The sequence below is a fragment of the Ursus americanus genome, chromosome 22 (assembly GCF_024610735.1).
Source record: "Ursus americanus isolate L20-20 chromosome 22, mUrsAme1.1.p, whole genome shotgun sequence".
NCBI lineage: Eukaryota > Metazoa > Chordata > Mammalia > Carnivora > Ursidae > Ursus > Ursus americanus.
The window spans coordinates 22,986,599-23,014,381 of record NC_142148.1 but is presented as its reverse complement, the minus strand read 5'-3'; the positions used below and the strand labels follow the sequence as shown (position 1 = coordinate 23,014,381).

The 27,783-nt window shown below is 40.7% G+C and overlaps 1 protein-coding gene across 2 annotated transcripts in view; it reads right to left on the bottom strand.

Moving 5' to 3' along the window:
- Positions 1 to 27,783, bottom strand: part of UQCC1 (ubiquinol-cytochrome c reductase complex assembly factor 1) — a 91,823-nt gene that overhangs the window by 28,549 nt on the left and 35,491 nt on the right. For both annotated transcript variants that reach the window (XM_045806094.2, XM_045806099.2), the window contains 2 exons: positions 26,286 to 26,343; positions 12,849 to 12,957 (listed from right to left, as the gene is read on the bottom strand). In XM_045806094.2, the coding sequence (XP_045662050.1) occupies positions 12,849 to 12,957; positions 26,286 to 26,343 (167 nt within the window). The remainder of the gene's footprint in view (positions 1 to 12,848; positions 12,958 to 26,285; positions 26,344 to 27,783) is intronic.

The following is a 27,783-nucleotide window of genomic DNA, read 5'->3' as shown; positions in this document are numbered from 1 at the left end:
TTCTCTGCCCTAGTTTTGCCCTCCAGTAAAAGGGAAGAGAACAGTGACCATGGAAAGAGCTGTACAATGACCTCTCATGAAGGCTAGGAGGCTGGGAAGGGGGCAGTTTAAAACACAAAGCCTTTCGTATATGTTTCTAGTCAAAGGTTAGAAATTTAGTTTGTGCTGTGCTGATCATATTGTAAAATTTTATGTTCCTAATATTTTTACATAACTAAACCCCTCAGGGGGACCAGAGGGCATTTGCAAGGAGCCCAAACTAAGCTGATGCTAAGAGAAAACCCAAATCTTGATTAAGGCTCCTTAGCCATTCAAGGAACCTCATTACTCTGAAATTGAGTCTGAAATGCCCTTAAAAAACAGGGAAGAAGATCTACAGGTGTCCAGGACTTAGACAAAATAGGTTCTTTTGCAGACCTTTGAGTCAATGAGTCTCTGAATACTGGACACCCAAAAGGATCTCAAAATGGGAGCTAGTCTGGATAGAGAGAGTCCACTTTCAGCACTGTAGGAAAAGGAAAAAAGTCACCATACAAAGGCAAACATGTGCTGTCCTCTCACACCATTCTGCTTCAACCTACACTGTTCCTTGGCCTGGAAGATTTCTCTTGTCTATTAAACACTTATCATAAAAGGTACAACCCAAATGTCATCTACCCCAAGCTTCTCTCCTCTGGGCCTTCTCGGCAATTTTTAAATATCACAATCTCTTAATATTGTAATCACCTGCTTATGTTTGTCTTCTCCTACAAGACCAGGGAGGCAGGGACAGTATCTTCATCATCTGTGTATGTCCAGTGCCTAGCAGAGTGCCTGGAAGCTAGCAGGCCACAATAAAATGGAGGGATAGATGGGTAAAACCTTGTTTGTGTCTGGGAACAGAAATCAGACAGAGAATGATGAACTGCTAAAAAAACAGAACACAAGCTCTGGGATTTAACACAAGGCTAGCTTTTCAGACTCTCACAGAATTGCAGAATGTTAAGTCTGGAAGAGAATTTAGAAATCATCTAGCTCTCCTCCCCAGAGAGGTGAGGTGATTTGACTTACTCGAGCTCACTCAGAGAGTGGCCAGGCCAGCCAGAACTCCCTCCATTATACCATACCACCCATCCCTTCTCTTTATTATCGAAAATTATAGGTGTATTTATTTCACAGTTAAGATGAGAAACATGATTAAGACTACATATTATGAGACTGTCATTTCATTATAAACAAATAACAATGGATGTCACACTAAAACTCAAACAACTTGATACAAAATGCACTGAGTTGCTCAAAAAAGTTAAACATAACATCACCATATGACCCAGCAATTCCACTCCTAGATAATATGTCCAAGAGAACTGAAAACCATGTTCAGACAAAAACCTGTACATGAATGTTCACAGCAGCATTATTCATAAAAGCCAAAAAAAGGGAAACAACCCAAATGCCCATCAACTGATAAATGGATAATAAAATGTGGCATATCCATATAATAGACTATCCATAAAAAGGAATGAAGTATTGACACACACTACCACATGGAGAAACCATGAACACATGATGCTAAGTGAAAGAAGCCAGACAGAAAAGGCCACATATTATGATTCCATTTATATGAAATGCCCAGAATAGGAAAATCTATGGAGACAGAAAGTAGAGTAGTGGTTGTCAGGGGCTGGGGGAAGAGAGGAATGGGGAGTCAATGTTAATGGGCACAGGGTTTCTTTTTGAGGTGATGAAAATGTTCTGGAATTAGATAGTGGTGATGGTTGCATAACACTGTGAATTTACTAAAAAAAAAAAAAACACTTAAAATGGTGACTTTTATGGGAGATGAATTATAAATCCATTTTTTTAATAGAAGGAAAAAGATACAATCTCTGCCCTCTAGGAGCTAACAATTTAAAGGAGTCAGGACCAACATATAGACATGCAGAGGTTCAGTGTTATGTGACAAGTAATGTCGTACAAGTTAGAGGAAGAAGGAAACAACACTTAAGTTAAAAATCTTAACGCTTATGTTAGAGCCATAGTTCTGAGAGATGACCTTTTCAGGTAGTCTAGACTAGTGATTAAGAGCATGGGCTCTAAAGTCTGGCAGCTTTGGGTTCCAATTCAGACTCTCACATTTACTGTGTAAGACTGATTAAGTTACCTTCCTGGCAGGCTGGAATAATGGTCTCCCAAAAGATATCCACAGCCTAATTCCTGGAACCTGGGAATGTACCTTACATGGGGAAAAAAGGACCTTGCAGCTATGATTATATTAGGAGTCTTCAGATGGGAAGGTTACCCTGGATTATCAGGTGGGCCCAAAATGTAATCACATGTACCCTTAAAGAGGGAGGCTGAAATTGGAGCGATGTGGCCACAAGCCAAAGAATGCCAGCGGCCACCAGAAGCTGGAAAGGGAAAAGAACAGATTCTCCCCTAAAGCTTCCAGCAGAAGCACGGCCCTTGCTAACACCTCAATTTTGGCCCCATGAAGCTGATTTCTGGCCATCAGAACTATGGCAGAATAAATTTGTTGTTTTAAGCCACCAAGTTTGTGGTAAGTTGTTACAGCAGCTACAGGAAACGAATCCACTAGCCTCTCTGATCCTAGTGTCTTCATCTATAAAACGAGGACAGAAATACTACCTCACAGGTAAGATTGTTGTAAAATGTAAAATTCATACAGTGCTTATAAGTGCACAGCAAAGTGAAAGTTCTCGGTCAATGTTAGCTACTACTATGGGTGAACTGTTTCTATATTATGCTGAAATCCTCAACTTTCACAGGGCACCTGCCCATGCCCACACCCTGCTCCCCTCAGCAGGGAGAGCAGGAAGAGCCAGCAATCAGGAGACCCAAGCTCTGCTCTTTAGTTGGTTTGGGTTTTATTTTTTTTTTTAAGATTTTATTTATTTGATAGAGAGACAGCCAGTGAGAGAGGGAATACAGCAGGGGGAGTGGGAGAGGAAGAAGTAGGCTCCCAGCAGAGGAGCCTGATGCGGGGCTCGATCCCAGAACGCCGGGATCACGCCCTGAGCCGAAGGCAGATGCTTAATGACTGCGCCACCCAGGAGCCCCTCTTTAGTTGGTTTCTAACTTAAATTTACTCCTCTCCTCAAGCCAGTTTCTCCATTAGTTAAATGACAGGATCAGAGTAGAGCAGTGGCCCTCTAACGAGAGGGTCTGTTAAAACACAGACTGCTGGACCCTACAGCCAGAGTTTCTGATTCCGCAGATTGAGGGTGGGGCCCTAAACCTGCATTTTTAAGAAGTTCCTAAGTGATGTCGAGGCTGCTGGTCTGGGGACCACACATTTCAAAATCTCTGGTCTAGATTATTTCAAGGTTCCTTTCCAGTTAATAGTCTAAGACACCCCGTAGATGCAGCATTCAAATAATAAACATTGCTGTATCAGGCTAAAATAGCTTGACAACGAAGTTCTTTTCCTATGTAAGAAAGTAGGGGATGGGAGAGTATGAAGTCCATGATTAAGGACTGGTTTTAACTTGAACTAAGCAGAATGAAAAATCTTAAGCAATAGTGGGAACAGGAAGAGGCTGTCCCCTTATCCAATATGCTGGCCCCATTTTAATTTATCTTAATCCCACCTTTCTGCCTTTTCACCAGACCCCTCCCCCTCACACCCTCCTCGAGAAACACATCTAGGTGTCTCCTGAATTCATTTATTGGCTTTGCCGTGCACAGTATAATACCGTCTTTGTTAGTCTACCAGCCCAGCCTCTCCGAGCACGGTGTTCAGTCTCGGTGTTCCTCTACTCTTAAAAAAACACAACCAAGGAGTCTCTGAAAAATAATTGTAAAATCAACTAAGGCAAATTCAGACGATGTGGAGACATTCAGACTCTAAATGCTGGAAAAAGAAACAAATCCAAAACATTGTTAGCATTCTCACCTGTCTTTTTTTTTCCCCTTAATCTCCATTAGTCCTGTTGAGTAGGAAACCTCTGCCGTATTGGATTAGAAACTCCGAATAAAAGAGGCCTCAGGCTTGGGACTGCGCTGAAAAAATGGAATGCCTCGAGACTCAAGAAAAGCTGTCCTCTTGGCCTTTGGAAGTCCTTGGTAAGAAGACCAGCGAGAAGGAACTTGCCATGAAGTTGATCCCCCTCCTGCACCCTGGGAGGGATCATGGTATAGTAAAGTGGACAATGGACTGGGAATCAGCATACCCTAGTTTGGGTCGTCATTCTGCTGTTTTGTAACTGCACGACCTTGGGCAAATCAATGAACTTTTCTGGGACCCCATTTTCTCACCACAGAAATGAACCAGTGGGACCAGATCTACAGTCCTTATTACTCTGAGATGCACATCAGAAATCCCCTGGGGAGACTTTCCAAAATACATACATCTGAGCCCCTTCAGATTGAGAACCACAGAATGAGAGAATCTCTGAGGCATTCAAATCTAACATTTTAAGGTTCATGTATTAGAAATATAAATGATGAGAGAGCCAAGGAACCCCAGAGGCAGGGCAGGGAGAGAAAAATGAAACTTTCTCGGGAGAGAGGGTGGTCAAAGAAATTTAATCCAGGTGTGATAAGAGATCATTCATTAAGTCAGTATTTGGGAGATAGTGTTGCCCAGTCACTAATAATAGAAGCAAGTACCTGTGCCCACCCAAGTATCTGAGGGGTGACTATGTTAGGCACTCTGTGTAAGACACCAGGAATCCTAGGATCCTCATCCCATCTAATGAGCGTGACCTACACAAACCCACGATTACAGAACATCATGGTAAGTCCCATCGCAGAAGTCTGTGCAAAGCGCTGCAGCAATACAGAGAAGGGAGTAGCCAAATATACCAATATCATTTGGGGGGGGGTGCTGGGAAAAACTTCATGGAAGAGGTAATATGCAGCTGTGTCTTACAGTGCCACAAGCAAGGAAAACGGTGTTAAGACCACTTCGGACAAAGGGAACTGCATAAACAAAAGCCTAGAAACATAAAGGAACACGACATACTATAGCATCAGTGAAAATCTGGCATGATTGAAGCCCGTGTTTGAGTGTGTGTGTGCACGTGTGCGCACACACGCACACACGGACATCTGTGTATTAGAGAGGTCTCTTGGCAATCACACTAGAAAGATGGGTTGAGGCTAGAATGTAAAGATTTATTCCCTCCCCTCCACCCCCCCCCAGTTTTTCATTTTGAAAAGTTTCAAACTTACTTAAAAAATCTAAGAGTACTACAATAAAAACATATAATTTTTAGATTCACAACTGTTAATATTTTTAACATTTGCTTCATCTCTACATACACATACACATGTCCTTTTTCCTTTTGCTAAACCATGTGAAAATATCCAATCATCTCATTCCTAAATACCAAACGCTGTATCTTCTAAAAATATTCTCCTATATAACTACAAAGCATTCTATATACCATTGCTAAGATATTTGAATTTTGTCCCTCAGATTTCTAGACAGAGGGATATGATCAGATGCAGAATTTGGAAAAACGTCTGGTGATTTATACGGTGACAGGGTTCACTAGAGTGGGAAAAATCCAGAACTAGTTAGGAGGCCATGTGCAATGGAGGAGAGATGATAAGGGTTGATACGAAGCAATGGAACAGAAGAGAGAAAAAAAAAATCCGAAGATAATTTGCGTAGAAAAGTGACAGGACAATTTGGGTGCAGAGGACGAGGCAAGAGCTGAGGAGGACTCTAAGAATTCCAGCTTGGAGGGGCTAGATTGATGGTGAGACAGGAAACACAGGAAGAACAGGTTCACGGAGCTATTTATCCCATCTCCTGAGTGAGATTTACTCAGGAGAACCATGAGCAACACCTGAAAGGAAAGTGTGCAAAATGGCTTTAGCTGTGCCCAATGCACACAGCTCTAAGCAGGACTAGAACTATGGTACAAAAGATATCAAAGGGAACAGGGCACCCAGAGGGACTGGAGGCAAAAAAAAAAAAAAAAAAAAAAAAAAGTGATAGGGTGGAGAGATAAACAGTTCTGAGACAATGAGCTGAACTGGGAGTACTGAGTATGAAGAGTACTTAAGGGTACCCTAGAAAGACAGGACAGTGTCAACTCACCAAGGCAGTCAGGGCTTTGAAAACAGAATTAGGTCACTGTCTGTCTTCTACAGAAATTACCTGAGGTAAACTGAAGATAACAAAGAGGATCAAATTCACTTACTGATTTACTCAGGCAAGAAACATTTACTGAATGTCTACTAAGTATAAAGCTCCACTTCAGATACCAGAGGAACACAAAGACAAACAAATATCAGTTAGACCTCAGGAAACTCACAACCTATAAGTGAAGGTAAAAACGGCCATGAGAGAGATAAGCCATTATGTGCATAGATAGGAGTTTCATGCTCTGTTTTTTTTTTTTTAAGATTTTATTTATTTATTCGACAGAGAGAGAGACAGCCAGAGAGAGAGGGAACACAAGCAGGGGGAGTGGGAGAGGAAGAAGCAGGCTCATAGCAGAAGAGCCTGATGTGGGGCTCGATCCCATAACGCCGGGATCACGCCCTGAGCCGAAGGTAGACGCCTAACCGCTGTGCCACCCAGGCACCCCCATGCTCTGTTTAATTTCAATTTCAGAAAGGCTTGTAACTTCTCTTTCAGGGACAATCCCTGAAATGAAGTGAGTCCAGCATGCTGCCCAGCAGGACAGGGGAACTGAGCCATCAGCCTGGCATTCTGGCCGTATGCTCCCAGGCAGCAGAGAAGTCACAACACTGCCTAACGCACAGAATCCATGCACCCTTGCTACCTCTTGAGACCTGGGGTCATGAAACTTGTGCAGAGAAAGGAATGCCTCTACTAAAGATACATCTCAGTTGGACCCTGCTAAAGTTCATGAGCCAATCCCAAAATGAAATTGCTCTGCCTTCTAAGAATTTAGCCTTCTCTCACCTAATAAACAAATACCCACTCCAACAGCTTCGGACATTTAAAAACTTTCAAAAGAACAACTAATATCTGGGAACAAATATGTCTTATTTTAAAGGCCTCAAGCCCAAGGAATTGCTCTGTATTTATACTCCACCATTAGTTTCATTGGCCACAAAATTATGCCCTTAAAGCGGTCCTTGCCTTTTAAAACAATACCTGTGGATGGCAGTGAGTGTTAATTCTGACCTAGAGGTGCAAAGTACAGCAAAATTTTTACCTCATGGTAAAACAGAGGAGTTTGATTGAAGATTTCTGTAGGGAGATAGGGAGGAGAAGGGAATGGAATTAGAGAGGCCTGGAAGAAAATTTCCAGAAAAACTAAAGTATGTATAATTCTTAATTTTACCACCTTTTATTTTGTTAGTTCAGAAATATAAAAGGCTTCATGTATAAGTTGTTGGGCTTTTTTTAGTCAAATCCATTAGAAGATGGGAAAGCATGGAAAAAGAAAAAGAAAAACGTGAGGGTAAAGGAAGCAATTTCTCATTTCTTTTTCTTACAGTATTTAAGACTAACAGAGCAAACAAATATGCTCGAATGAAAAGAGATACCTCTCCACCCCACTTTTTCTAATACATATAGTGGGCTTCCAGAACGGTGTTCTGTTGTCAGTTATTTACCGGACATGCATTCAGCCAAGGGGCAATGATAAGCAGTTTGGAAACTACAAAGAGGGATACAGGGGATCCAGCCCCCCAGGGAATTCATGGGAAGGCAATCAATACTCACCAATAACAGTGATACAAAAGAGAAACGGTTAAGAGCCAAAAGAAGGGTACACATAAATTACTAAGGTACTTCCATCTAGGGACAACTGGGACTGGCTTCCAGTATGGGGTGGAGGGATGTAAAGGAATTGGGGCTGTGGTGTTCAGGCAACCCAGTGTATGTACCGCACGGGGAAAGACACAAGACAGGAAGAGCAAGGCATTCAGCTTGGCTGGAGTGAAGAGTATGTGAAGCAAGCCCGGAATGTGATGTTCATTGAGTGCTTACTATGTGCCAGGCACATGTGCTAGAAGTTTTCACATATTTACAGTTCAAGAAGAGCTAGAGGAAATGAGTTTGGAAAGGTAGTCTGGGGTGTGATCACAGAGGACCTTGCAAAGCAAAATGCTGGTTCTAAGAAGAAAAGTAGAATTTCACAAAGGAGTCCAGTTCAGCCCACAGCTCCTCCACCTCTTTCTAGACCCTCTGCACCATCCTGTGAGGCAGCTCTGCTAGAGAGGACAGGAGACCTTGAGGTGACAGGAGGCTCATCCTCATTCTGAAATGGTGCTAGCAAGAAATCACTGGAAGTCCTGATGAGACAACTGGCATTCCAGGGCCCACTGATAAGGATAAACGTGGAATTTCTTAATATTCCTTCCCATCTAGTCTCCAAGGCTTGGAAAGCTTAAACCTGCTCATTGTGAGCCACAAGGTGGAGATGTCTGGCAGGGCAGAACTGAGAGGAAGTCGTTTAGCCAGCCTAAGGTTACCATTAACACTTTGAGCCACTGCCTTGAGCTAATTTTTATGTTTGTTTTTTAAGTTTGGTTGAAATGTCACAAATGGAAAAATTAACTAAAGCGCCCGGGTTAGCCGCAAGACTGGACACACCTGGCTGCAAACCCAGCAAAAGAAACTTACTTCATTAGTAGGAGAGGCAGAAAGTGAAATTTACATCTGAAATGTGCCTGCACCAGGAGAAAGTGCTGAGGCCAAAGGCGCTGTCTGTTTTTACAGCTGTGTCAAGTCTTAGTTCTCTACTCTTACCAACACTCAGGAGTGAGGCAAGGGCCCAAGGAAAAATGGTCTCCAACCTCTTCAGCTGCAACTCAGCTCACAAAGGTTTTTAAGAACCAGTTAATGAAATAAAACAAGACCAGATGAGGTGATATAATGAACTTTATTTCCACAGCTAATTTATATGTTTAAATCCCAAATAATGTTTTTTTTTAAAGTTAGAACGCTCTAAATTATTGATGTGATTTTTGTAACCTCAAATTTAACACTTGCATTTTATACCAGCTTCACTAATGATATATGAGTCTGCCTTGTTTTCCACAATAGTTGGGCTCCTAAAAAGCTGATAAAAAGCAAAAATTTTTTAATAAAAATTTCCCCACCAAATGAGATTGCAGTTCTAATTTCAAAGGAGTTCTTGATTCAAATTTCTGATTCATCATTAATTCACAAGTGGTTCCACTCAAAGTAATAGACTCTAAGAATTATTTGGCATGAAAAAGATCACTACATTGATCAGTCTTATAAATTCTACTTTTTATATAAGTTTTCTTAAAGATGTACACCTGGGATGCCAAATTACAGAGACAGATTTACAAATTACCACCTTCAAATCGGATTTTTCAAGGCACCCCAACAACTCACATTTTTTTAAAGAAACTGAAGCACAGAGGAGGAGAGACTTGGCAGCCAGGGTTAGAACCAGGCCAGACTGGCTCCCTACTACTTTCTCCAGTCGCATGTCCCTAACTTTCCCGTTTCTTTAAGTTGTACACACAAAGAAGACTGAGAACCCCTCTACACACACAATCACACCTGTAACAGAAGTGGTTAAAATATAATTTTCTTGCCTATATAAAGGTTACCATGAGTTTGGAATGGGGGTGTGGAGGGACCAAGTCAATTACAATAGAAAAGCAGTAACAGCAATTCCCCAACTCTTCCAAACGTGTTATTTTTAAATCACCATCTTTTACCTATAGTCTTTGTAACTAAACTGGGGCTTGGCATTTCTCTCCATGCTGGTGAATTTACAAGTCTGTACTTGGGGAGTATTATGGATCATCTAAAACCTTGTTACTCGAAGTGTGGTTGCCCCATCCTCATCCTGCTCCACCTGTAGCACTGGCTTCCCCTGAAGCTTCCAAGAAATGTAGACTCTTTTGGCTCCACCCCAACCAACTGAATCAGAATCTCTATTTGAACAAGATCCCCAGGTGGACTACAGGCACATTAAAGTGTGAGAAACACCGATCTAACACACTTCTCTATAGAACATCATATCTAAAAAAATTCAGGAAGAAAAACGGTTGGATAAAAGGGAGGGGAAAAAAAGGAGAGGAAAAACTAATTCCCACAGGACTGCACTGATGTACACATGGACTAGAAACGAATCAAGCATCATCTATCTGATAGGTGGGCTTTAAAACAATTTCAGAGGCTGAAATTCAATTTATTCATTCATTCGACAAGTATTGATTCGTCCAGTATTTACTATGTAAGCAAAAATGTGTGGTTAAGACAGGTCTCCTGCCTTTATAAAGCATGCAGTCAAGTGGAAGTAACATTAGAAAGTAACACAGAAGATTCAAAGTGCTGGAGATTGTGATGGAGATATCTATGGATATCTTCCAAGGGAAGTTCATGGTTGGGCGTGGGGGTGATAACTAAAAGGTTCCTGTAGTTCGAGATCAAGAGTCAGTCACCTGAGGCTCATTAAGCCAGTGGCCCACATGGCTCTAGCCATCCAACGTCCAGGCTAGTGTAGTCAATAGTGATAAGAAAAAACAGGCTAACTAATTAGAAAAGCTACTGTGTCACTGCATGGCAGTCAGCCAAGGCTTTGGCTGGCCAGGGGAGTGTCACTGGTTATCATTAAGTGATTTGGTACTAGCAGCACCACCCTATATCCACTGGGTGCTGCCACAGAGTTAGACAGTAAGTACCTGAGGGCATGTGAACACTCAGCTGCTCGAATAGCTTCAAGGCTGCTGATCCACTCTGGGTAGCAAAGACAGCAGAAAGGCCAGACAGTGAAAAAAATGAACAAGGAACCAAAGAACACACTTACAAAGACAGTCAGTACTCAATGACTCCAAAACAAATGACGATGACCCTGATAGCAGCCAAAACTCTGACATATGCTATCCTCTTCTTACAATGAACAGAAATGCCAATGGTCTACTGTCCCAGAGAAAGGCATGTAAATGTCACTGAAGACATATTAAGACGAACCCATGTCCACTGTGCTTCCTATATACGCAGTTCCTCAAAGACATGAGAATTTGGAAATACCCTCTCGGTAGGAAACCACCATCTCCATCATTTAGCCTCAAAGACCACAATTGTACACGTACAGTAAGCACATGATGCCATTAGACAATGACACAGGAGTATGTGAAAATAATTACAATAAATACAACATGGGTGACGACCTCCCATTTAACTCCCATGCAGCACAGAAAAATCTCCAAGACATATTGTTGAGTGAAAAAAATTAAGTACATATTAATTGCATATTAGTACACAGAGGATGATATCATGTATAATCAAATATACATACACAAAACCAATATTATATATTTTCTATAGATAACATAGAAGAAAGCCTTAAAAGATATACACCAAAGTAGAAACAGTGATTACCTCCTGAAAAGAGGTAACTGGCCAGGAATGAGATTAATGACTGAAGGGATTTCAGTCTTAGTTAAAACACTTTGAATTTTAGGGGCGCCTGGGTGGCGCAGTCGTTAAGCGTCTGCCTTGGGCTCAGGGCGTGATCCCGGCGTTATGGGATCGAGCCCCACATCAGGCTCCTCCGCTATGAGCCTGCTTCTTCCTCTCCCACTCCCCCTGCTTGTGTTCCCTCTCTCGCTGGCTGTCTCTGTCAAATAAATAAATAAAATCTTTAAAAAAAACAAAAACAAAAAAAACACTTTGAATTTTAAAAACAATCATAAAGTAAAAACTAATATAGGGACACTTAGCTGGCTGTCATTGGAGCAACTCTTGATCTCAGCGTCTTGAGTTTGAGCTCCACATTGGGTGTAGAGATTACTTTAAAAAAGAAATCTTTAAAAAAAAGAAACCATATCCAATATATATTAAGTTAAAAAGCCAAGATGCAAAACTGTGTATGGTTAAGCCCATCTGCGTTATGTTAAAGAATACATATTTACAATTTGCATTTATATAGGAAACAACTAGAAGGATACACATCAACTCTTAAAATGGTTACTTTTGGGGGGTTGGAATGGGGAAAGGACACTTGTCTTTACATTAAATGCTTTTTACTGTTTGATTTTTATTCTATGAACATGTATGACTTTTACAATACATATATAAACTCTGTTTACTCCTCAGTCCATAGGGAGAACATTGTAATGAAAAAAAAAACAACAAATTAACCCATTTTGTGACCCCATCTGATGGTTCTGCATTAGATGATCCTAAACTGGGAGGCAATGAAATGGGAAAAAACCAGGATTACAATCTACTAAAATACGGTCTAGACCCAAAAACACATAATATACCCAAAGGAAGAGATTACTATTTATATAAACAACTGTATTCTAATGTTTTGGTTTCATTTTTCTATTACCATTACATTATATACATACACACACACACACACACACACACACACACACACACACACACTATATCCCCCTTTCTCAGGTTAATTATTAAATGTACTAATGTACCTTTTCAGTAGATATCCTGCCAAATTATTCTAGGTTGTTAGTGATCAAGGAGCTTGTTTTTCAGTTCCTAAGGACAGTGCAGGCCTAATGCCAGGGTATTTCCATCAGAACAAATTTAGAGGAGGACTGGTTCAAACACTGAATTGGTGTCAAAGGCATAGCATACTAAAGCTTAATTATTACTTGATTTTCTCCATTCAACAAATCCATCCCTCTTACCACCTTTTTTGGTCTTAATAATTCCATTTCCATACACAGGATGTCCTCGCATTGACAAATCATAATAATGTGTGCAAACACATGAAGTCTCCACAGTATGTCAGTCTCCACAGAGGCAGAAGCAACTCTAGCTGAACTGTCACCTGACATTAGGCAGCATTACACAGAAATCTAGAAGCAAAGCCATTCTAGAACACATAAAACGTCAACTCAAGTCAGGCAATCCCTCACTGGAGTCTTCCAGGACCAGAATCTGACAGCATTTCACTTACCCCCATGACTCTGCCACGCTGCTCAACATCCTCCCACATAAAATGAACTATGATCCGACACATGTATTTCCCACTCCGGCCTTCCTGCTTCATTCGGACTAGACACATCCTAGGTGGGAAGAAGACATAAAGAGTAACTGGTTGTTTGCATTTTTTATATCACACATTTATACTGAAGGTCAGCTCCTCTGAGTAATTTCAGCAAAGAACATAGAATAAAAAAACCTGAAGTGATCTTATTTTAAAAAACCAACTTTCACTGAGGTATAACATAAATACTATAAAGTGTACAAATCTTAAGTGTATAGCTTGATGAATTACATATTATGTATACCCATGTAAGCAGCACCCAGATCAAGATAGAGATTATTTAGAGCACCTCACAAGGTGCTCTCATACATGCAAGGGATCCACATTTAGTTGTTAGAAGATAAGCAAGTAAAAATCTTTCATTTTACTGAATGGAAACAGGAGTCCTACATAAGGAAAGTGGCCCAACACCACCGAGTAGTCTGTAAAGATGGGCACAGTGCCGTGTTGTCCAACACAGAAGCTACTAGCTACATGTGGCTACTGAACACTTAAAATATGACTAGTTCCAACTGACACAGGGCATAAGTTTAAGATTTCAAAGATTTAGTTAAACAAAAAAAATGCAAATACCTCAAATTCTTTATACTGCTTACATGCTGAAATGTTATTTCAGATATATGGAGTTAAATAAAACCAATTATTAGAATAAATTTCAGTATTTTCTTTTTACTTTTTTAAATGGAGCTGCTAGAAACTTTTAAATTCAATATGTGACTTGTGTTATTTGTTGGACAGTACCTATCTAGAAAACAGATCACAGAAGGTATGATTTCACCTATGTAATTATCGAATCGTTTCCCCCATCAGAATGTAAGTTCCACTGAAGGCAAAGATCAAGTCTGGGCTGGTTCTTTTTAACCACTGTATATCCAGGGCTTAAATATAGTAGGCACTTAATATTTATTTGCTAAATAAATAAGTGAATAAAACATCTCAGGGCTAGTTTAGGGCTTCTTCTCCTATACCACATTGCCTCTAATCAGTCCATAAGGGTCTCTGCTTAAGACCTTCCATAAGGATTTAAGAATTGTATTATATTTTATTAATTAGTAAATATATATTACAGTTAACTATATATAAGAATATAAACAGGGTCATCAACTTTCCAAACTAGTTCCTTGTCTCACTCTTAATGGGCACCCTTATTTCTATTATCTCTCATTTAATAGTTTTTAAGCAGCTGCAATAGGACTATTCGACAAAAGACATTTCCTGCTATAATTATGGAATATTGGATCTAAACTGACAATTCTGTCTCCATACACAATTAATCCTGCCCATTAAACTCTACTAGCAATAGTATGGTACAATGGAATGATTCCAGCCTGGCCTGCCTCAACATCTCTGTTAACGACTAAGATGGAGAAAAGAAAACATACTTATCAAATCTGCAGATGACAAGAAGCTGGGCAGGAAGACAAATACGCTGGATGACCAAACCATGAGCCAAAAATACTTCAAAAGACTGTTTCAATGGGCTGAATCTAACAGAATGAATTTGAACAGGGGTAAACCTAAGGTCCTGCACTTGGGTCTTCAACTGTAGTGGTACAGGATAGGTGAGTCATGCCTATCTATGTGTGAAAAAGCCTTACAAGGCTTAAGTTGACAATTAACTTCAAAGGAAGTCAAGGTGATGATGAGGTTGCCCCCCAAATTAATGTGATTTTAGATACAGTAATGGAAATATAATATCTTCAATGTGCAGAGTGAAATTTTTGTTCCATTCAGCACAGGTCAGACTCTATTTGGAATACTGTCCATAGTTTTGAACATTATATTTTAGAGACAAAAGGAAGAGACGAAAGATCAGAAGATATACAGCCTGGAGAAAAACGGGAAAGTCGCCTTAAATATTGTGGACAAGTTATTAGACTATTTGTCAAAGGGTTAGAATCAGAACCAATGGATGAGCTGCAGAGGGAGAAAGAATTCCTGAACACCGAACACTGAAAGTAGTAACATTCTAACAGGAGAGTTTCTCAAGATTCAAATAATGTAATGAATAAGCCCAAGACGTAGCGTATTTGCCTACTTCTGAAGGGTGAATAAACGCTTTGTGAGAACTCAGCTATTTGACAGGTTGACTACATGATCTTCAACATCCTTTCCAACCATGAGATTTACTGATGCTGTATTTTAAATCTGTAACCTCTGAAACCAGTTAGTGCCTAAGAAATAACACTTTGTAACAATGAAAACAGGTCATGGAAAAAGATCTGACTACTTCATATGACACAGGATATATTCCAAAGCAGAAACAAACTGGGGAAAGTTCAACAGTCCTTCTTCATAAGATTTTTCTTAAAGTTTTAATCAAGTCACTCATGTCAGCCTCTCACCTGAAAGACACTGAGTTTTGATGCTTACATGTCGTCAGAGGCCAATTCATCAACAGCAATAGTGAGGTAATGGAATTCTTCATTTATTTGAGAATTCTTTAGTTTGTTAATACACCTGCCCTCTGGGGTTTAAAAGGTACAGATTTTCTCAGACCATAAAGTATGCATTATGCTATGCTCACCTCAAGTGTAGCTACCACCTGTCATCATACAACCCTATTACAATAGCACTGACTATATTCCCTGTGATATACCTTTTATCTCCATGACTTGTTCATTCCATAAACTGGAACACTGTATCTCCCACCCTGCTTCACCCATTTTGCCCATCCCTCACTCCCTCCTTTCTGGCAACCATCAGTTTGTTCTGTATATTTATGAGTCTCTTTCTGTTTTTTGTTTATTCATTTTTTTTTTAGATTCCATACATAAGTGAAATCATAATGTATTTGTCTTTCTCTGACTTATTTAATTTAGCATCATACCCTCTATGTCCATTCTTGTTGTCAAAAATGGCAAGATCTCATCCTTTTTATGGCTGAATAATATTCCTCTGTGCGCGCGCGCGCATGCGCGCACGTGTGTGTGTGTGAGTATCTTCTTTATCCATTCACCTATTGATGGACACTTCAGTTGCTCTTAAATCTTGGCTACAGTAGATAATACTGCAATAAACACAGAGGTGCATATATCTTTTCAAATCCATGTTTTCATTTTTGGGGTAAATACCCAATAGTAGAATTATTGGACCATATGGTATTTCTATTTTTAATTTTTTGAGGAAACTCCATAAGGTTTTCCACAGTGGCTGATCCAATTTACATTCCCACCAACAGTGCATGAGGGTTCCTTTTTCTCCACATCCTCAGCAACACTTGCTATTTCTTGTCTTTTTGATCCTAACCATTCTCACAGATGTAAAGTGATCTCTCACTGTAGTTTTGATTTGCGTTGCCCTAATGATTACTGATATTGAGCATCTCTCCATGTATCTGTTGGCCATCTGTGTCTTCTTTGGAAAAACGTCTATTCAGGTCCTCTGCCCATTTTTTAATTTGATTATTTATTTTTGGGGTGTGTTGGATCACATAAATTCTTTGTATATATTGGATATTAACCCCTTATCAGATATATCACTTGTGAATATCTTCTCCCATTCAGTAGATTGCCTTTCCATTTTGTTGATGGTTTCCTTCACTACGCAAAAGCTTTTTCTTTTGGTGTAGTCCAGGTATTCCTACCATCTACACTTTATAACTGAGGCAATTGAGTCTTAGAGAAGTAACTTGCCCTGAGTTACAAACCTAGTCAAAGGTGAGATCTGAACCATGATAATCTGATCCGAGAGTAGTACTGTTTCTCTGCCTCCTTTAATGACTAGTACGAATCTTACAGAATCCATTTACTCTATTTTCCATTTAATCCTCACAAGGGTAATAACAGTTTCGAAACCAGCATCACATTAGAAATAGTATATCAGAAGGGGAAAGGCTAACTTGAGACAAACATACCTACAACAACCAAAAGTAACTGTTGGCAGCCTAACAGGAAAGAAAGAAACTAAAAATATATTGAAAATAAACACACAAAAAATAGCACAGCAACTTAGGTTCAACATGGAGGGTAACATACCCAGCACAGCTCAAAAAAGATAGCCTGGCAAAGTTCAGTTAAGAGTTATCAGGACCAGGACGCCTGGGTGGCTCAGTCGGTTAAGCGTCTGCCTTCAGCTCAGGTCATGATCCCTGGGATCCAGCCCCACATCAGGCTCCTTGCTCAGCGGGGAGCCTGCTTCTCCCTCTGCCTGCCGCTCCCCCTGCTCATACTCTCTCTCTCTGACAAATAAATAAAAACTTGAGGGAAAAAAAAAAGAGTTATCAGGACCTCCTGAATCATCCAGAAAAGGTTAAAATACATTGGCAGGTGAAAAGAAAATGAGTGAAACAAGTCCAAAATGGTAAACAAAAAAAGATCTGATGATCCTGGTATCCACTATAAAACAAAGCAAACACTTGTCACACACAAGCTCTCACTGCACAACAATGTTTGAGTCACTAAGTAAACTATATTCCACACTAGGTTTTTTTTAAATTTAATAATAATATTTTTTATTATATTATGTTAGTCACCATACAGTACATCCCTAGTTTTTGATGTAAAATTCCATGATTCATTACTTGCATATAACACCCAGTGCACCATGCAATATGTGCCCTCCTTACTACCCATCACCGGCCTATCCCATTCCCCCACCCCCCTCCCCTCTGTAGCCCTCAGTTTGTTTCCCAGAGTCCATAGTCTCTCATGGTTCATTCCCCCTTCTGTTTACCCCCCCTTTCTTCTTCCCTTTCTTCTCCTACCAATCTTCCTACTTCTTACGTTTCATAAATGAGTGAAACCATATAATTGTCTTTCTCTGCTTGACTTATTTCACTTAGCATTAAAGAACGGAACAGGATAGCTCTACTTCAATTTACATTATGGATGCATTCCTCATAATGAATATTTAAATTCAGTGTTGAGAAATCAAATTACATTTTGCTATTGATTCAACTTCATAATTGCAGAGCTCTGTTCGGGGTGGGGAGGAAATGGAAGAGGGGAAAGGGAGGACACCTCCCTGCTAAAACATAATAAAAATGCCCTTAAGAATGCAAAGTAAACTTTAAAGAGAGATAATCTTTTGCTCAAACCTAAAACTGCTCTAAAAATAGACTATTTTAAAAAATCTTTTTATAAAGAAAGAACCTAGCAATAAAAATATTCTTGTATTAAATAATTAATTATTCATTTAACAAGTATTTACTAAGCACCTATTCTGAGTATAGACTTAGTCTGTATATAAACTACTCTCTGTTTAGGAGCAATTCCAGTTACCCCTCCCAAGTTTGATGATGTTCTTAAACCCACAATTTATTATTGAGGTTTTAAGCTTCACAGTACTATCCTTGTCTCTCAGTGATTCCAGTGGCTCATAAATAATACTGATCTCCTTTACATATAAGGAAAGCAAATAACCCAGCTAGCAAAGTAAAGAAAAAAACAGGAGTAGTCAAGCCTTAGTCTTGGCTCCCAACTATCACTAAAAGGCAAGCACAGAGGCAGGGAAAAGGGGAAAAAGACTCACTCACCAGGTGTCTCAAAAAACAAAGGACTAAGATATAAATTTTACCTTACGGCAAATAATAATAGTGATTACTGTCATTTATGACATCCTCTAATATCAGCCTTGTCACTTGAAAATGCATTTGCATCCACACCCTCTTTCAATCAACTGTAACTGCTCCCATTCCACCAAAAAAAAAACAAAAAAAACAAAAAAAAACCTGACACTCTGAGGCAAGAAGAGAAGGAAGAGGCTTCTTCCTCTAGGCTTATAAAAATGTTTCAGTGTTTCTCCATCTTAAAAATAAAAAAAATGTTTCCTCTCCATCCCACCTTTCTTAATCATTTGGAAATCCTTAAAATGTAGTTCATAATTACTTAAGTAACCTAAGTTGCCCAGTGGAAAAGAGCAGAGCTGGAATGAAGCCTGAACTCCCCCTCTTTGCCCTAAGCCACAGTGTCTCCCAGGGCAGTGTCAGTATCAGCTGTTTCCCCCATTCTGTGACAGCACACCTCCAAGAGCCTCTTCCTGCTAGATCAGAAAAGGAGGAAGAGGAAGACAGCAACACTGCCTGCAGAGTTCAAAGGAACAAGAGTCTTAGCCATGCTTTGCTCCTCTCTGCCTAAACCTGGGAGGGAAGAATTCTTGTTATTCTTGACGCTGACCTCCTGCCATGTATTGGCAGCTCTGAGTATCCTGTCCTGGTTGCTCTCCTTGGGCCTTCTGACAATGCCAGTTGTGTTTTGGCCTTGTTTCTCCCTCATGGTGGTTTATAAGCTGCTCCAAGCAGATCTGATTTTGACTTCAGTGAAGACTAGTGGGCATTCAAGGCAGGTCTGTCACTCTGGCTGCTATGAAGGAATCCCAAAGGGGACTTTCACGTAGCTTGTTTCCCTTATTCTGCCACCAGCCAAGGCCAAGGAAAGAGAGCCTACATGCCCACACTCAAGCCTCAGCAGTGTGCTAATGAATGAGTTTATTTATTTGTGAGCTGGCATGCTTACCCTTTCCTGGGGCTGTGTACATGGCTATCTCCACCTGGTTTCCTAAACTCCCACCCCATGAAGCCCAACCTTTATGTGGGGAGTGTGGGAAGTGTGGGGAGTGTGGGGGCCACAGGACAGTCTGTGGGCAAACAGACAAGTGGGGTGAGGCACTTCCTGAAGCCATCTCACCTGACAGCGAGCCTCCTCCAAGAACTACACCTGGCCTGTGGCCTGCCTGTCAGATCCACTATAGAGAACAAGCTCCCGGGTAGCAGGTACCAGAGCTTTTAGGTTATGCAATGTTGATAAAATGATGCTGCATAGGCCTTCCGTTTGGGCAAAAAGCTACATGTGTGAGTGTTTGAACAGAGTGACTGGCTGGGGGAGGGAGAGTAAGGATGTGCACATGGCCAGGGCTCACCATATATAGCAGGTCTGGGGCTGCTAGAATCCAGAGTGAGCTTGTAAGGCCTACAGCTACATCAAAACTGCCGTGGTGGTTTTAAAGAGCCCGCTTGCAAAGGCTGGAGCGTCTGCCAGGGCAGTGCTCTGGCTGGACTGAGACTGAGACCAGTCTGTTTTCCAATCCCTTCCCACCTGCACAGTTTCCTTCTTTCTCTTCTTTCCCAGAAGCTTCTTCCCCCAGACTTATAAAAATGTTCCAGCGTTTCTCCCTCTTAAAAGAAAAAATAGAAAGCAAATAACAAAATGCCTCCCCTCTGTCCTGTTTCTCCCTCTAGTGATCATCTTTCCTAATCACTTGGAATGTCTTAAAAAGTAGTTTGCAGTTACTTCCTACCCTCCTACTAACTCCTCAAGACCCCATGTGCTCTGGTTCTAGTCCCCAGAGAGCCAGTGCAACTGCTTCCTTTGACCATCCCCAGGCAGTCCCTCCTCCCCTGTGCTCCCATAAGATCTGTGTGTCTGCTACACATAGCACTTATCACCCTGTACTGTTTTCAGGTCTACTTGTTGCTTCTTCTAGGACACAGACGGCGAATACCAAGAAACACAGTTTCATACAGTTGATGGTCAGTGCTATGCTGTTTATATTCATGAAGAAACCCCCAACCCCCTGACCACCAGAAGGGGACACTCAAGCAGGAAGCCAAGAATTGCAGAACAGCAGTTAGCTTTGGATTTGAGTCTCCGATCTTCCATTACAGATGAAGAGGCCTGTGACAAATTCCTTAAAATAGCCAAAATCATCTCCCCATCTGTAAAATGAGGGGGTTGAACTAGATCTGTGGTTTTATTTTTTTTTTAAAGATGTATTCATTTTAGAGAGAGAGAGAGAGAGAGCAGGCGGGGAGGGGCAGCGGGAGAGGGAGAGAGTGCCAAGCAGACTCCGAGCTAAGCATAGGGCCAGACACGGGGCTCAATCTCATGACCCCTGAGATCATGACCTGAGCTGAAACCTAGAGTCAGTTGCTTAACAAACTGAGCCACTCAGGCACCCCTAGATCTGTGGTTTTTAAACTGTGGTCTGAGTTTCCACAGAGCTACGTAAGGGCCCCTTACCAGTGGGCACATTATGACAATCTGAAGTGAGCAGGTCATTCCCACTTCCTCAAGTAGCAATTCTTTATCTATTCATACATGGTGACTGAGCATAAAATTTCATTTTTAAAAAGGGCTCAGATGGTAAAAAGATTGAACCACTAGATCCCTATACCTGCAATGCTTTTCATCCACCCTTTGACTTGCTAACTTCTACTTACCATTCAGGTGTTATTTTAAATGTCATCTCTTCAGTAAGCCCTCCCCGAGTGACTGACCCACCCCCCCCACCTAAATTATGGACCCCTCCTCCCCCCTTCCATTTCCTCTCATCACGCTATTTCAGCTGCATTTTATTAATGATTTAATGTCTCTCCCCCACACTCTAAGCCCTGTGAGGGCAGGAAACAAATTTACTGCATACAGTAGATTTAATTGGAGAATAAATGTTATAATTTTATGGATTTAATTTTTTTTTTAATTTTTAAATCATCTCTACACCCACTGTAGGCCTCGAACCCACAACCCTGAGATCAAGAGTCACATGCTCCACAGACCAAGCCAGCAGGAGCACCTAAATAATTTACGGATTTATGTTTAAGAATAAGCAGGTACTTTAAATAATAAATAGCATTAATAAATATTAAATAGTATTAGTATTAATAAGCAATCATTTAATTAGTTACTTTGGTAGTTTTTAATTACCAATGAGGAAAGCAACTTAATACTTTGAGTTAGCCAGACCTATACTTTGAATTTCCTCTCCATCATGTACTAACTAGTTCTTTGGGCAAGTTTTCTGACTTCTCTAAGCTGCTGATCCCTCATGTGTAAAATAAAAATGAAGCAGTTGTACAAATGTATGAGACAATACACGTAAAGTAAATAAAAGATATGTAAAAGCCTTAGTAATTATTATATTTATGATACCCTGACTTTAAAATAATTTTTAAAAGTACAAACTGCAGGGGCGCCTGGGTGGCACAGCGGTTAAGCGTCTGCCTTCGGCTCAGGGCGTGATCCCGGCGTTACAGGATCGAGCCCCACATCAGGCTCCTCCACTGTGAGCCTGCTTCTTCCTCTCCCACTCCCCCTGCTTGTGTTCCCTCTCTCGCTGGCTGTCTCTCTCTCTGTCAAATAAATAAATAAAATCTTTAAAAAAAAATAAATAAATAAATAAAAAAAATAAAAGTACAAACTGCAGAGGCACCTGGCTGGTTCAGTAGATGAAGCATGCAACTCTTGATCTCAGGGTGTAAGTTCGAGCCCCATACTGTGTGTAGAGGTTACTTAAAAATAAAAAAATAAAAACTGCAATTTACTCCCTGCATTCCATCTTCATCATAGGCATATTCTAATTTTATTTATCCCATACCATTTTCTAAAATTAACTTCTGCATCTAGAAGGTATCACGACTAAAAGAGAAGTCTCTAACAAATCTATTAATGCCAACATAAATTCCAGCCACATGCATAAAACCACCAGAGAAACTGAAGTAGGAGTGCAGCTTTGCCAGTCTCACCCAACCACAAGACAGTGCCAGGACCCTTCCAAATGCTGTGGGAGCCAAGTCCAATCTGGGGCCATCAATTACTTAGTGAACATTTACTGACAAACTAAGAGTAAGACATGCAACTGAGAGAAGAAATATCTCATTTTCATCTTTCCAAAAAGATAATAAAAATAATTGTTGCTCTCAATAAATTCACCATCCACAAAGACTATACAATAAAACATAGTAATGTTATGTGATGTGTGCTGTGATAGAGGTGTCTAAAATACTAAGAGAACACAGAAGAGGAACTAACTCTTGCCTTCAAAAGGTAGAGAAGCCTTCAAAGAAAAATGATATCTGAGTTGGATATTGAATGAAAAACAGGAGTTTGTCAGGGGGAGAGCAGGGAGAAGGGCTTTCTGAACAGAAGAAAACTTTGTACAGAAGACTTGATATTTCTATTATGTAATATTGTTTTATCTTGCAGAGGAGGGAGTGGTGGTGATAGTGGTACCTAGAATAGCACATGAGACTACCAGATGTGGCATTTTTGGTGGGTTATGAATACCATGCTAAGAAATATACTTTGTCCCAAGAATAATGGAGAATATTAAGGAGAGAGAGAGAGAGTGTGTGTGTGTGTGTACTAATCCAATTTGTATTGGGAGGACCAATGGCATGTGAAGATGGAAACTGGAGGCCAAAGATCAGTTTCCGGCTACTGTTGCTTATGACCCAGTAAAGTCAATTTAATGGGTGACTTCTTAAATTTTTCTTTATAATGAATTCAAATGGAATAGAAAATATCAGAGACTATCTGACATTGTAAGGCCAAATTTTATAATTATAGCATCAGAGACAAATGTGTTCTGGGTTCCAGAGTAAAATTCATTTGTTACTGTGGGTCACGGTCAAAAAAGTTTGAGACCAGATGAAGGGGTAAGGGAAAAGTCAAGAAGGTCTCCCTGGTTTCTGGTATGGATACCTGAATGAATTGCAATGCCATTGCCCAAGACAGGGAAGAGAGGAGGAGGCCTGCCTTCATCAAGTCCACATCTGGATGCAGGAAAGCCCAGATGGCAACCTCTCTCAACAATTTTTCAGCAGCCACAGTCAATACTAATCTTGTTCGGCAAAGACGAAGGACACATAGTCATTGCAGCTGCAAGCTCACGTGAATACACAACCAATAAGGGCCCTCTAGAAATTGGAAATACACAGAGAAACCTGGGAACTAGAAAAAGCAGACAGGATAAAGGAATCAGCAACACCTCTTCCAGGGAAATAAAAGGATGTGAGAAACCCTGTCCCTATTCTAAGAGCTGACAGGGAACCATCACCCTTGGGAACCCAAGCAAGCTTTCTGAAAAGTCCACTGCCAGGGTATTCTGTTTATTAGGGTTGGGTTTTTGGGTTTTGTTGTTTTTTTTTTTCCTTAGGGGATGGGGAGGGTTCTTTCTACTTTTATAACTGCTTTCTAAGCCTCCCTAGCTCTCCCTCATACTACCACCTACAGGAGGTATTTCAACCCTACACATCTCTGGCGAGTCCACCGAGTCCTGTAATACTGGATATGGCTATCCCTCAGTTATCCTCCCGGAGCTTCAGGCTAAGAGAATAGGGATGGAAGAACACAGCTTCTCCACAGAGTTGGAGTGGATCCATTACTCCTCCTAATACCCCTATCTCTTAGAAGAGAAAGTTTCCCAAATCTTCTTGGAGGATGACAGCACAACTGGGCCCCATTTATGGCAACCCTTCCTGTTAAATTTCTCCACAAGCCTGCTCTAGACACTTCAGACAAGCGGCTGTCCTCAAATACTCCATGTCCTTGCACATATGTTCTGTGTTTTGCTCCTGATATTCCCTCAACCTAAAATGCCCTTCTTTTCTCTGACAGAAATTCTACTCACCTTTCATGGTAAGCTCAACATCATGTCTACGACAGAGCCCTCTTTATCCAATACTCTCCCCTACCTCCACCACCTAATTTGGATTTAGTCACACCTCCTTATCCTTCCATAGTTTCTGCTTGTGCCCTGGGCACAGCACTTCTTTCACTGTCATCTGTTACGGGCAATTGTACTTTCTGCCTGTTATCTGCTAGACTAAGTTTCTGAAGGTGCATGCCATGTCATACCCTTCTCTCCAAAGCCCCCCAGTCCTTAACACATAGTGAGTTCTCAATACGTTTCCCGATTCGAACCGAAAAGCTACTGCTTCATTCCACCAAAGCCTGTAAATCATAAGAACCAAAGAGGAAGGGTGGAGGGGAGAGCAAGTGTGGATCTGAAGCAGACAGCCTCCCTCCCCCTACTGAACTGGTAGCAGTACTCCCCACTCCTCTGAGAAAGTAAAAGCAACCTCAGCAAGGAAGATGCAGCATGTCTGGAAATGGTGGCTATCTTGAAAAAACTATAAGTAGTTTCAAGGTTCTCCTGGCTACTATTAGTCAGGGATTGACCTTGGGATATGGTTATAGGGGTTATATATTTTATTTTGCCATCTACTCCCTCTAACACTCTGATACCTCTAGCTATATGGGCAAAAAAGAGTCTTTCATACAAGCTCTGAATATTATCTTTGAGCTCCTCTGGGAACAGCCTAGCCTCCTTTCAACCCTCCCGCCTTTCCAATGAGTAATCCTGCAGTGCCACCTCTGCAGTCCTCTCCTCTTGAAAAAGCGGTTTTCCTCTCAGGATATCCAGCTGCCCTCCCTAAACCTTTTCTTAACCTTCACCATTCAGACCAAAGGTACTCTGCCTTCTCAGCCGCCTGGCTAAAAGATGGTATATGTCAAAGAACAGGCAGAACTAGTAAAGGTTTTGAAATTGTGGTTTCCTCTGTGATCCATAGGCACTACTCACTCAGATTTATTATAGAACTTAGCCATTCTGATTTATCACTATTTTAAATGTCTTATCTCCCTCGTTAGACTGTGAGCTTCCTGAGAACCACTGCTAGTTCTCAGCAAACTGCCCAGGACATAGTGTGCACTCAATGAAGTACCCGCTTAGAAAAAATAACATAAAATAAATTGCTACCTTATGCCCCTCAGCCAATCTCAGTGACTATGTGAGTTCAGAAGGAGAAATATTTCAGAGGTGATCAAAACCAAAAAGTCTTTATATAGCAGTCAGTCCTGTGATGCAAAGCTCAGCTGAAGGCAGTCTCAAACAAGGGTCCTTTTGACAGGGCAACCATTCCCCACGTTCCTCAGATACTCACTATGGTCAAAGTAGTAAACTTAGTTCTCCAGAATTTACTTTCCCAAGATCTGGCAGTTCAATAAATGCATTCCCCAGCCCCCACTTCAACGTCTCTCCTATATCCTTCTGACCTTTAATACTGTGTAACATTAGATGAAAAATTGATTTTTTTTGGCTACTTAATTTGCAGCTGAAGAAAAAATATACTGTTTAAGGTGTTAAATATTTTTACATGCAACAAACCTGGCATGAATCTAACCTGTATGCACATTTTAGAGGTACAGGCGTAAATGTCAGTGCTATAATTTGTTATAGGTTTCTGATGACCAGCAATGAAAATGACCACGGATTCTCACAATTCAAACCACTTTTACGTAAATGTGAACTTTCCTAAAACAGCCAAGGGAGAGAACTTTCCATCCAAGCTCACAGAGTCTCTTAGAGATACTGATAGCATTGTTCACCAGGCTAGGTGTTCTTTGAGAAAAGCCTACAAATATTAGTTTCTTTCTGGGACTATGCTTTGACCTTTAATAAAAATGTGCTTTAAGACACTAGTTATTAAAATGAAAGGAACAGTTTTTAGTGCCTGAACAACTGCCATTTCATATAATCAGCCCTGCTGAAGGCCATACCTTACAAGTTAGCAGTGTTTCAAAAAAAAAAAAAATACATTTGGTGACTTCACTTAAATTGCTCACTTACCAGACATGAAGTAGAGTTATAAGAAACCATGAATTGAAAGTATCAGGCATCTGACACCCTAGAAAATAACAATAAAGTATAAATATGTGAGGGTTTAGAGAAGGAATATTGACTGTATTTTAAATATTGGTAGGAATCTATTCAACTCAAATATATGGCAGTTACAGTGCTGATTATGCGACCATAGAGGGCCAGTGGAACCACAGGGCAAGATGATGGGCTGAAAGAGCACTGAATGCAGTCAGACAACCAACCTTCTAATTCCAGCCCTGGCACCACTTTGCTGCGTGGCCTTGGGCAAATCGCCTTTCTCCTCAGATGCTCAGTTTTTCTCACTTTGTATAATGTGGCCTAGATGATCTGTATGGTTCCTTCCAACTTACATGCTATTTTTGAGACCTTCCTGGTCTCAAATTCATGTGGAAAGCTAGGCAGACACTACTTTGCCTACCCCACTTAAGTACAGGCATTTTTCACTGAAGACCTGCTAAGAAGTCTAAATTTTTCTAGTTTCTTTTTCCTGTCTTCCTTCTTTAAGGAGACCCAGTATGCTACAAACATGGGTATGCTGAATGATTCACCCAAAATAAATTACCAGGAGAAAGAAGTGGGGCTCTAGAGAGCTACAGTTGAATAAGAAAGCAGATTACATCTAAAGAAAGGCATACATCATCCCTCAGGAATGACAAAACTTTAAGATACTAAAACTCAGGTCAATGCTTAAACATCCACACCTCTCAATTCTCAGATCTCTAAGAAATGCCTCTGGCTAAATGAGGGGTCCCCCGCTGAATGCACCCTCCTTATTACATGACAGAGAGAAAAGCTGGAGCAAAAGGATAAAGAAAGTGAGTATCAGTGGTCAATCTGGGCCCATCGGGTAGAATCTGCCCTTTGAGCAATGACTCAAGAAAAAAGGGATATCTTCTGCCTTGCAGCAAACGACGAAGTATACAACATACTAAACGATAACAAAGGAGAGAAGACACAGAGGAGAACCTCTGTGAAGTACACTAACACTACCAATAATAATAAAGAGCTGTAATTCCTTGAGGGCTTACTTTGTGTGAGACACTGTAATTGATGCTTACAAGCATGAGCTCAATGAATTCTACTAACAGGTCTATAAGGTGGGTATTAATAATACCCTCAAAGACAGGTGACAAAATGAACTCTTAGAGGGACCATGACAATTGCCCAAGGTCACACAGCTATGAAATGAAACATCTGGGATCAAGTTCAGATCTGCTTGATTTCAGGCACTGTGGTCTTAATCACTAACTGCTTCTCTAATACTAATACTAGAAACTAAGGTCCACTGCTAGTCATGTCAATAGATTATCTCACTTAACCCTCACTTTAACCCTGAAGGGAGGCATTATAAGACTCATTTTAGAGATGAGGAAACAGGCTCAAAAAGGCTAAGTAACTTGAGGGCAGCCACAATATAACAAGCTAGTGGTTGGGCTGGAGTTTAAGTCCAGGTCTGTCACAAAGT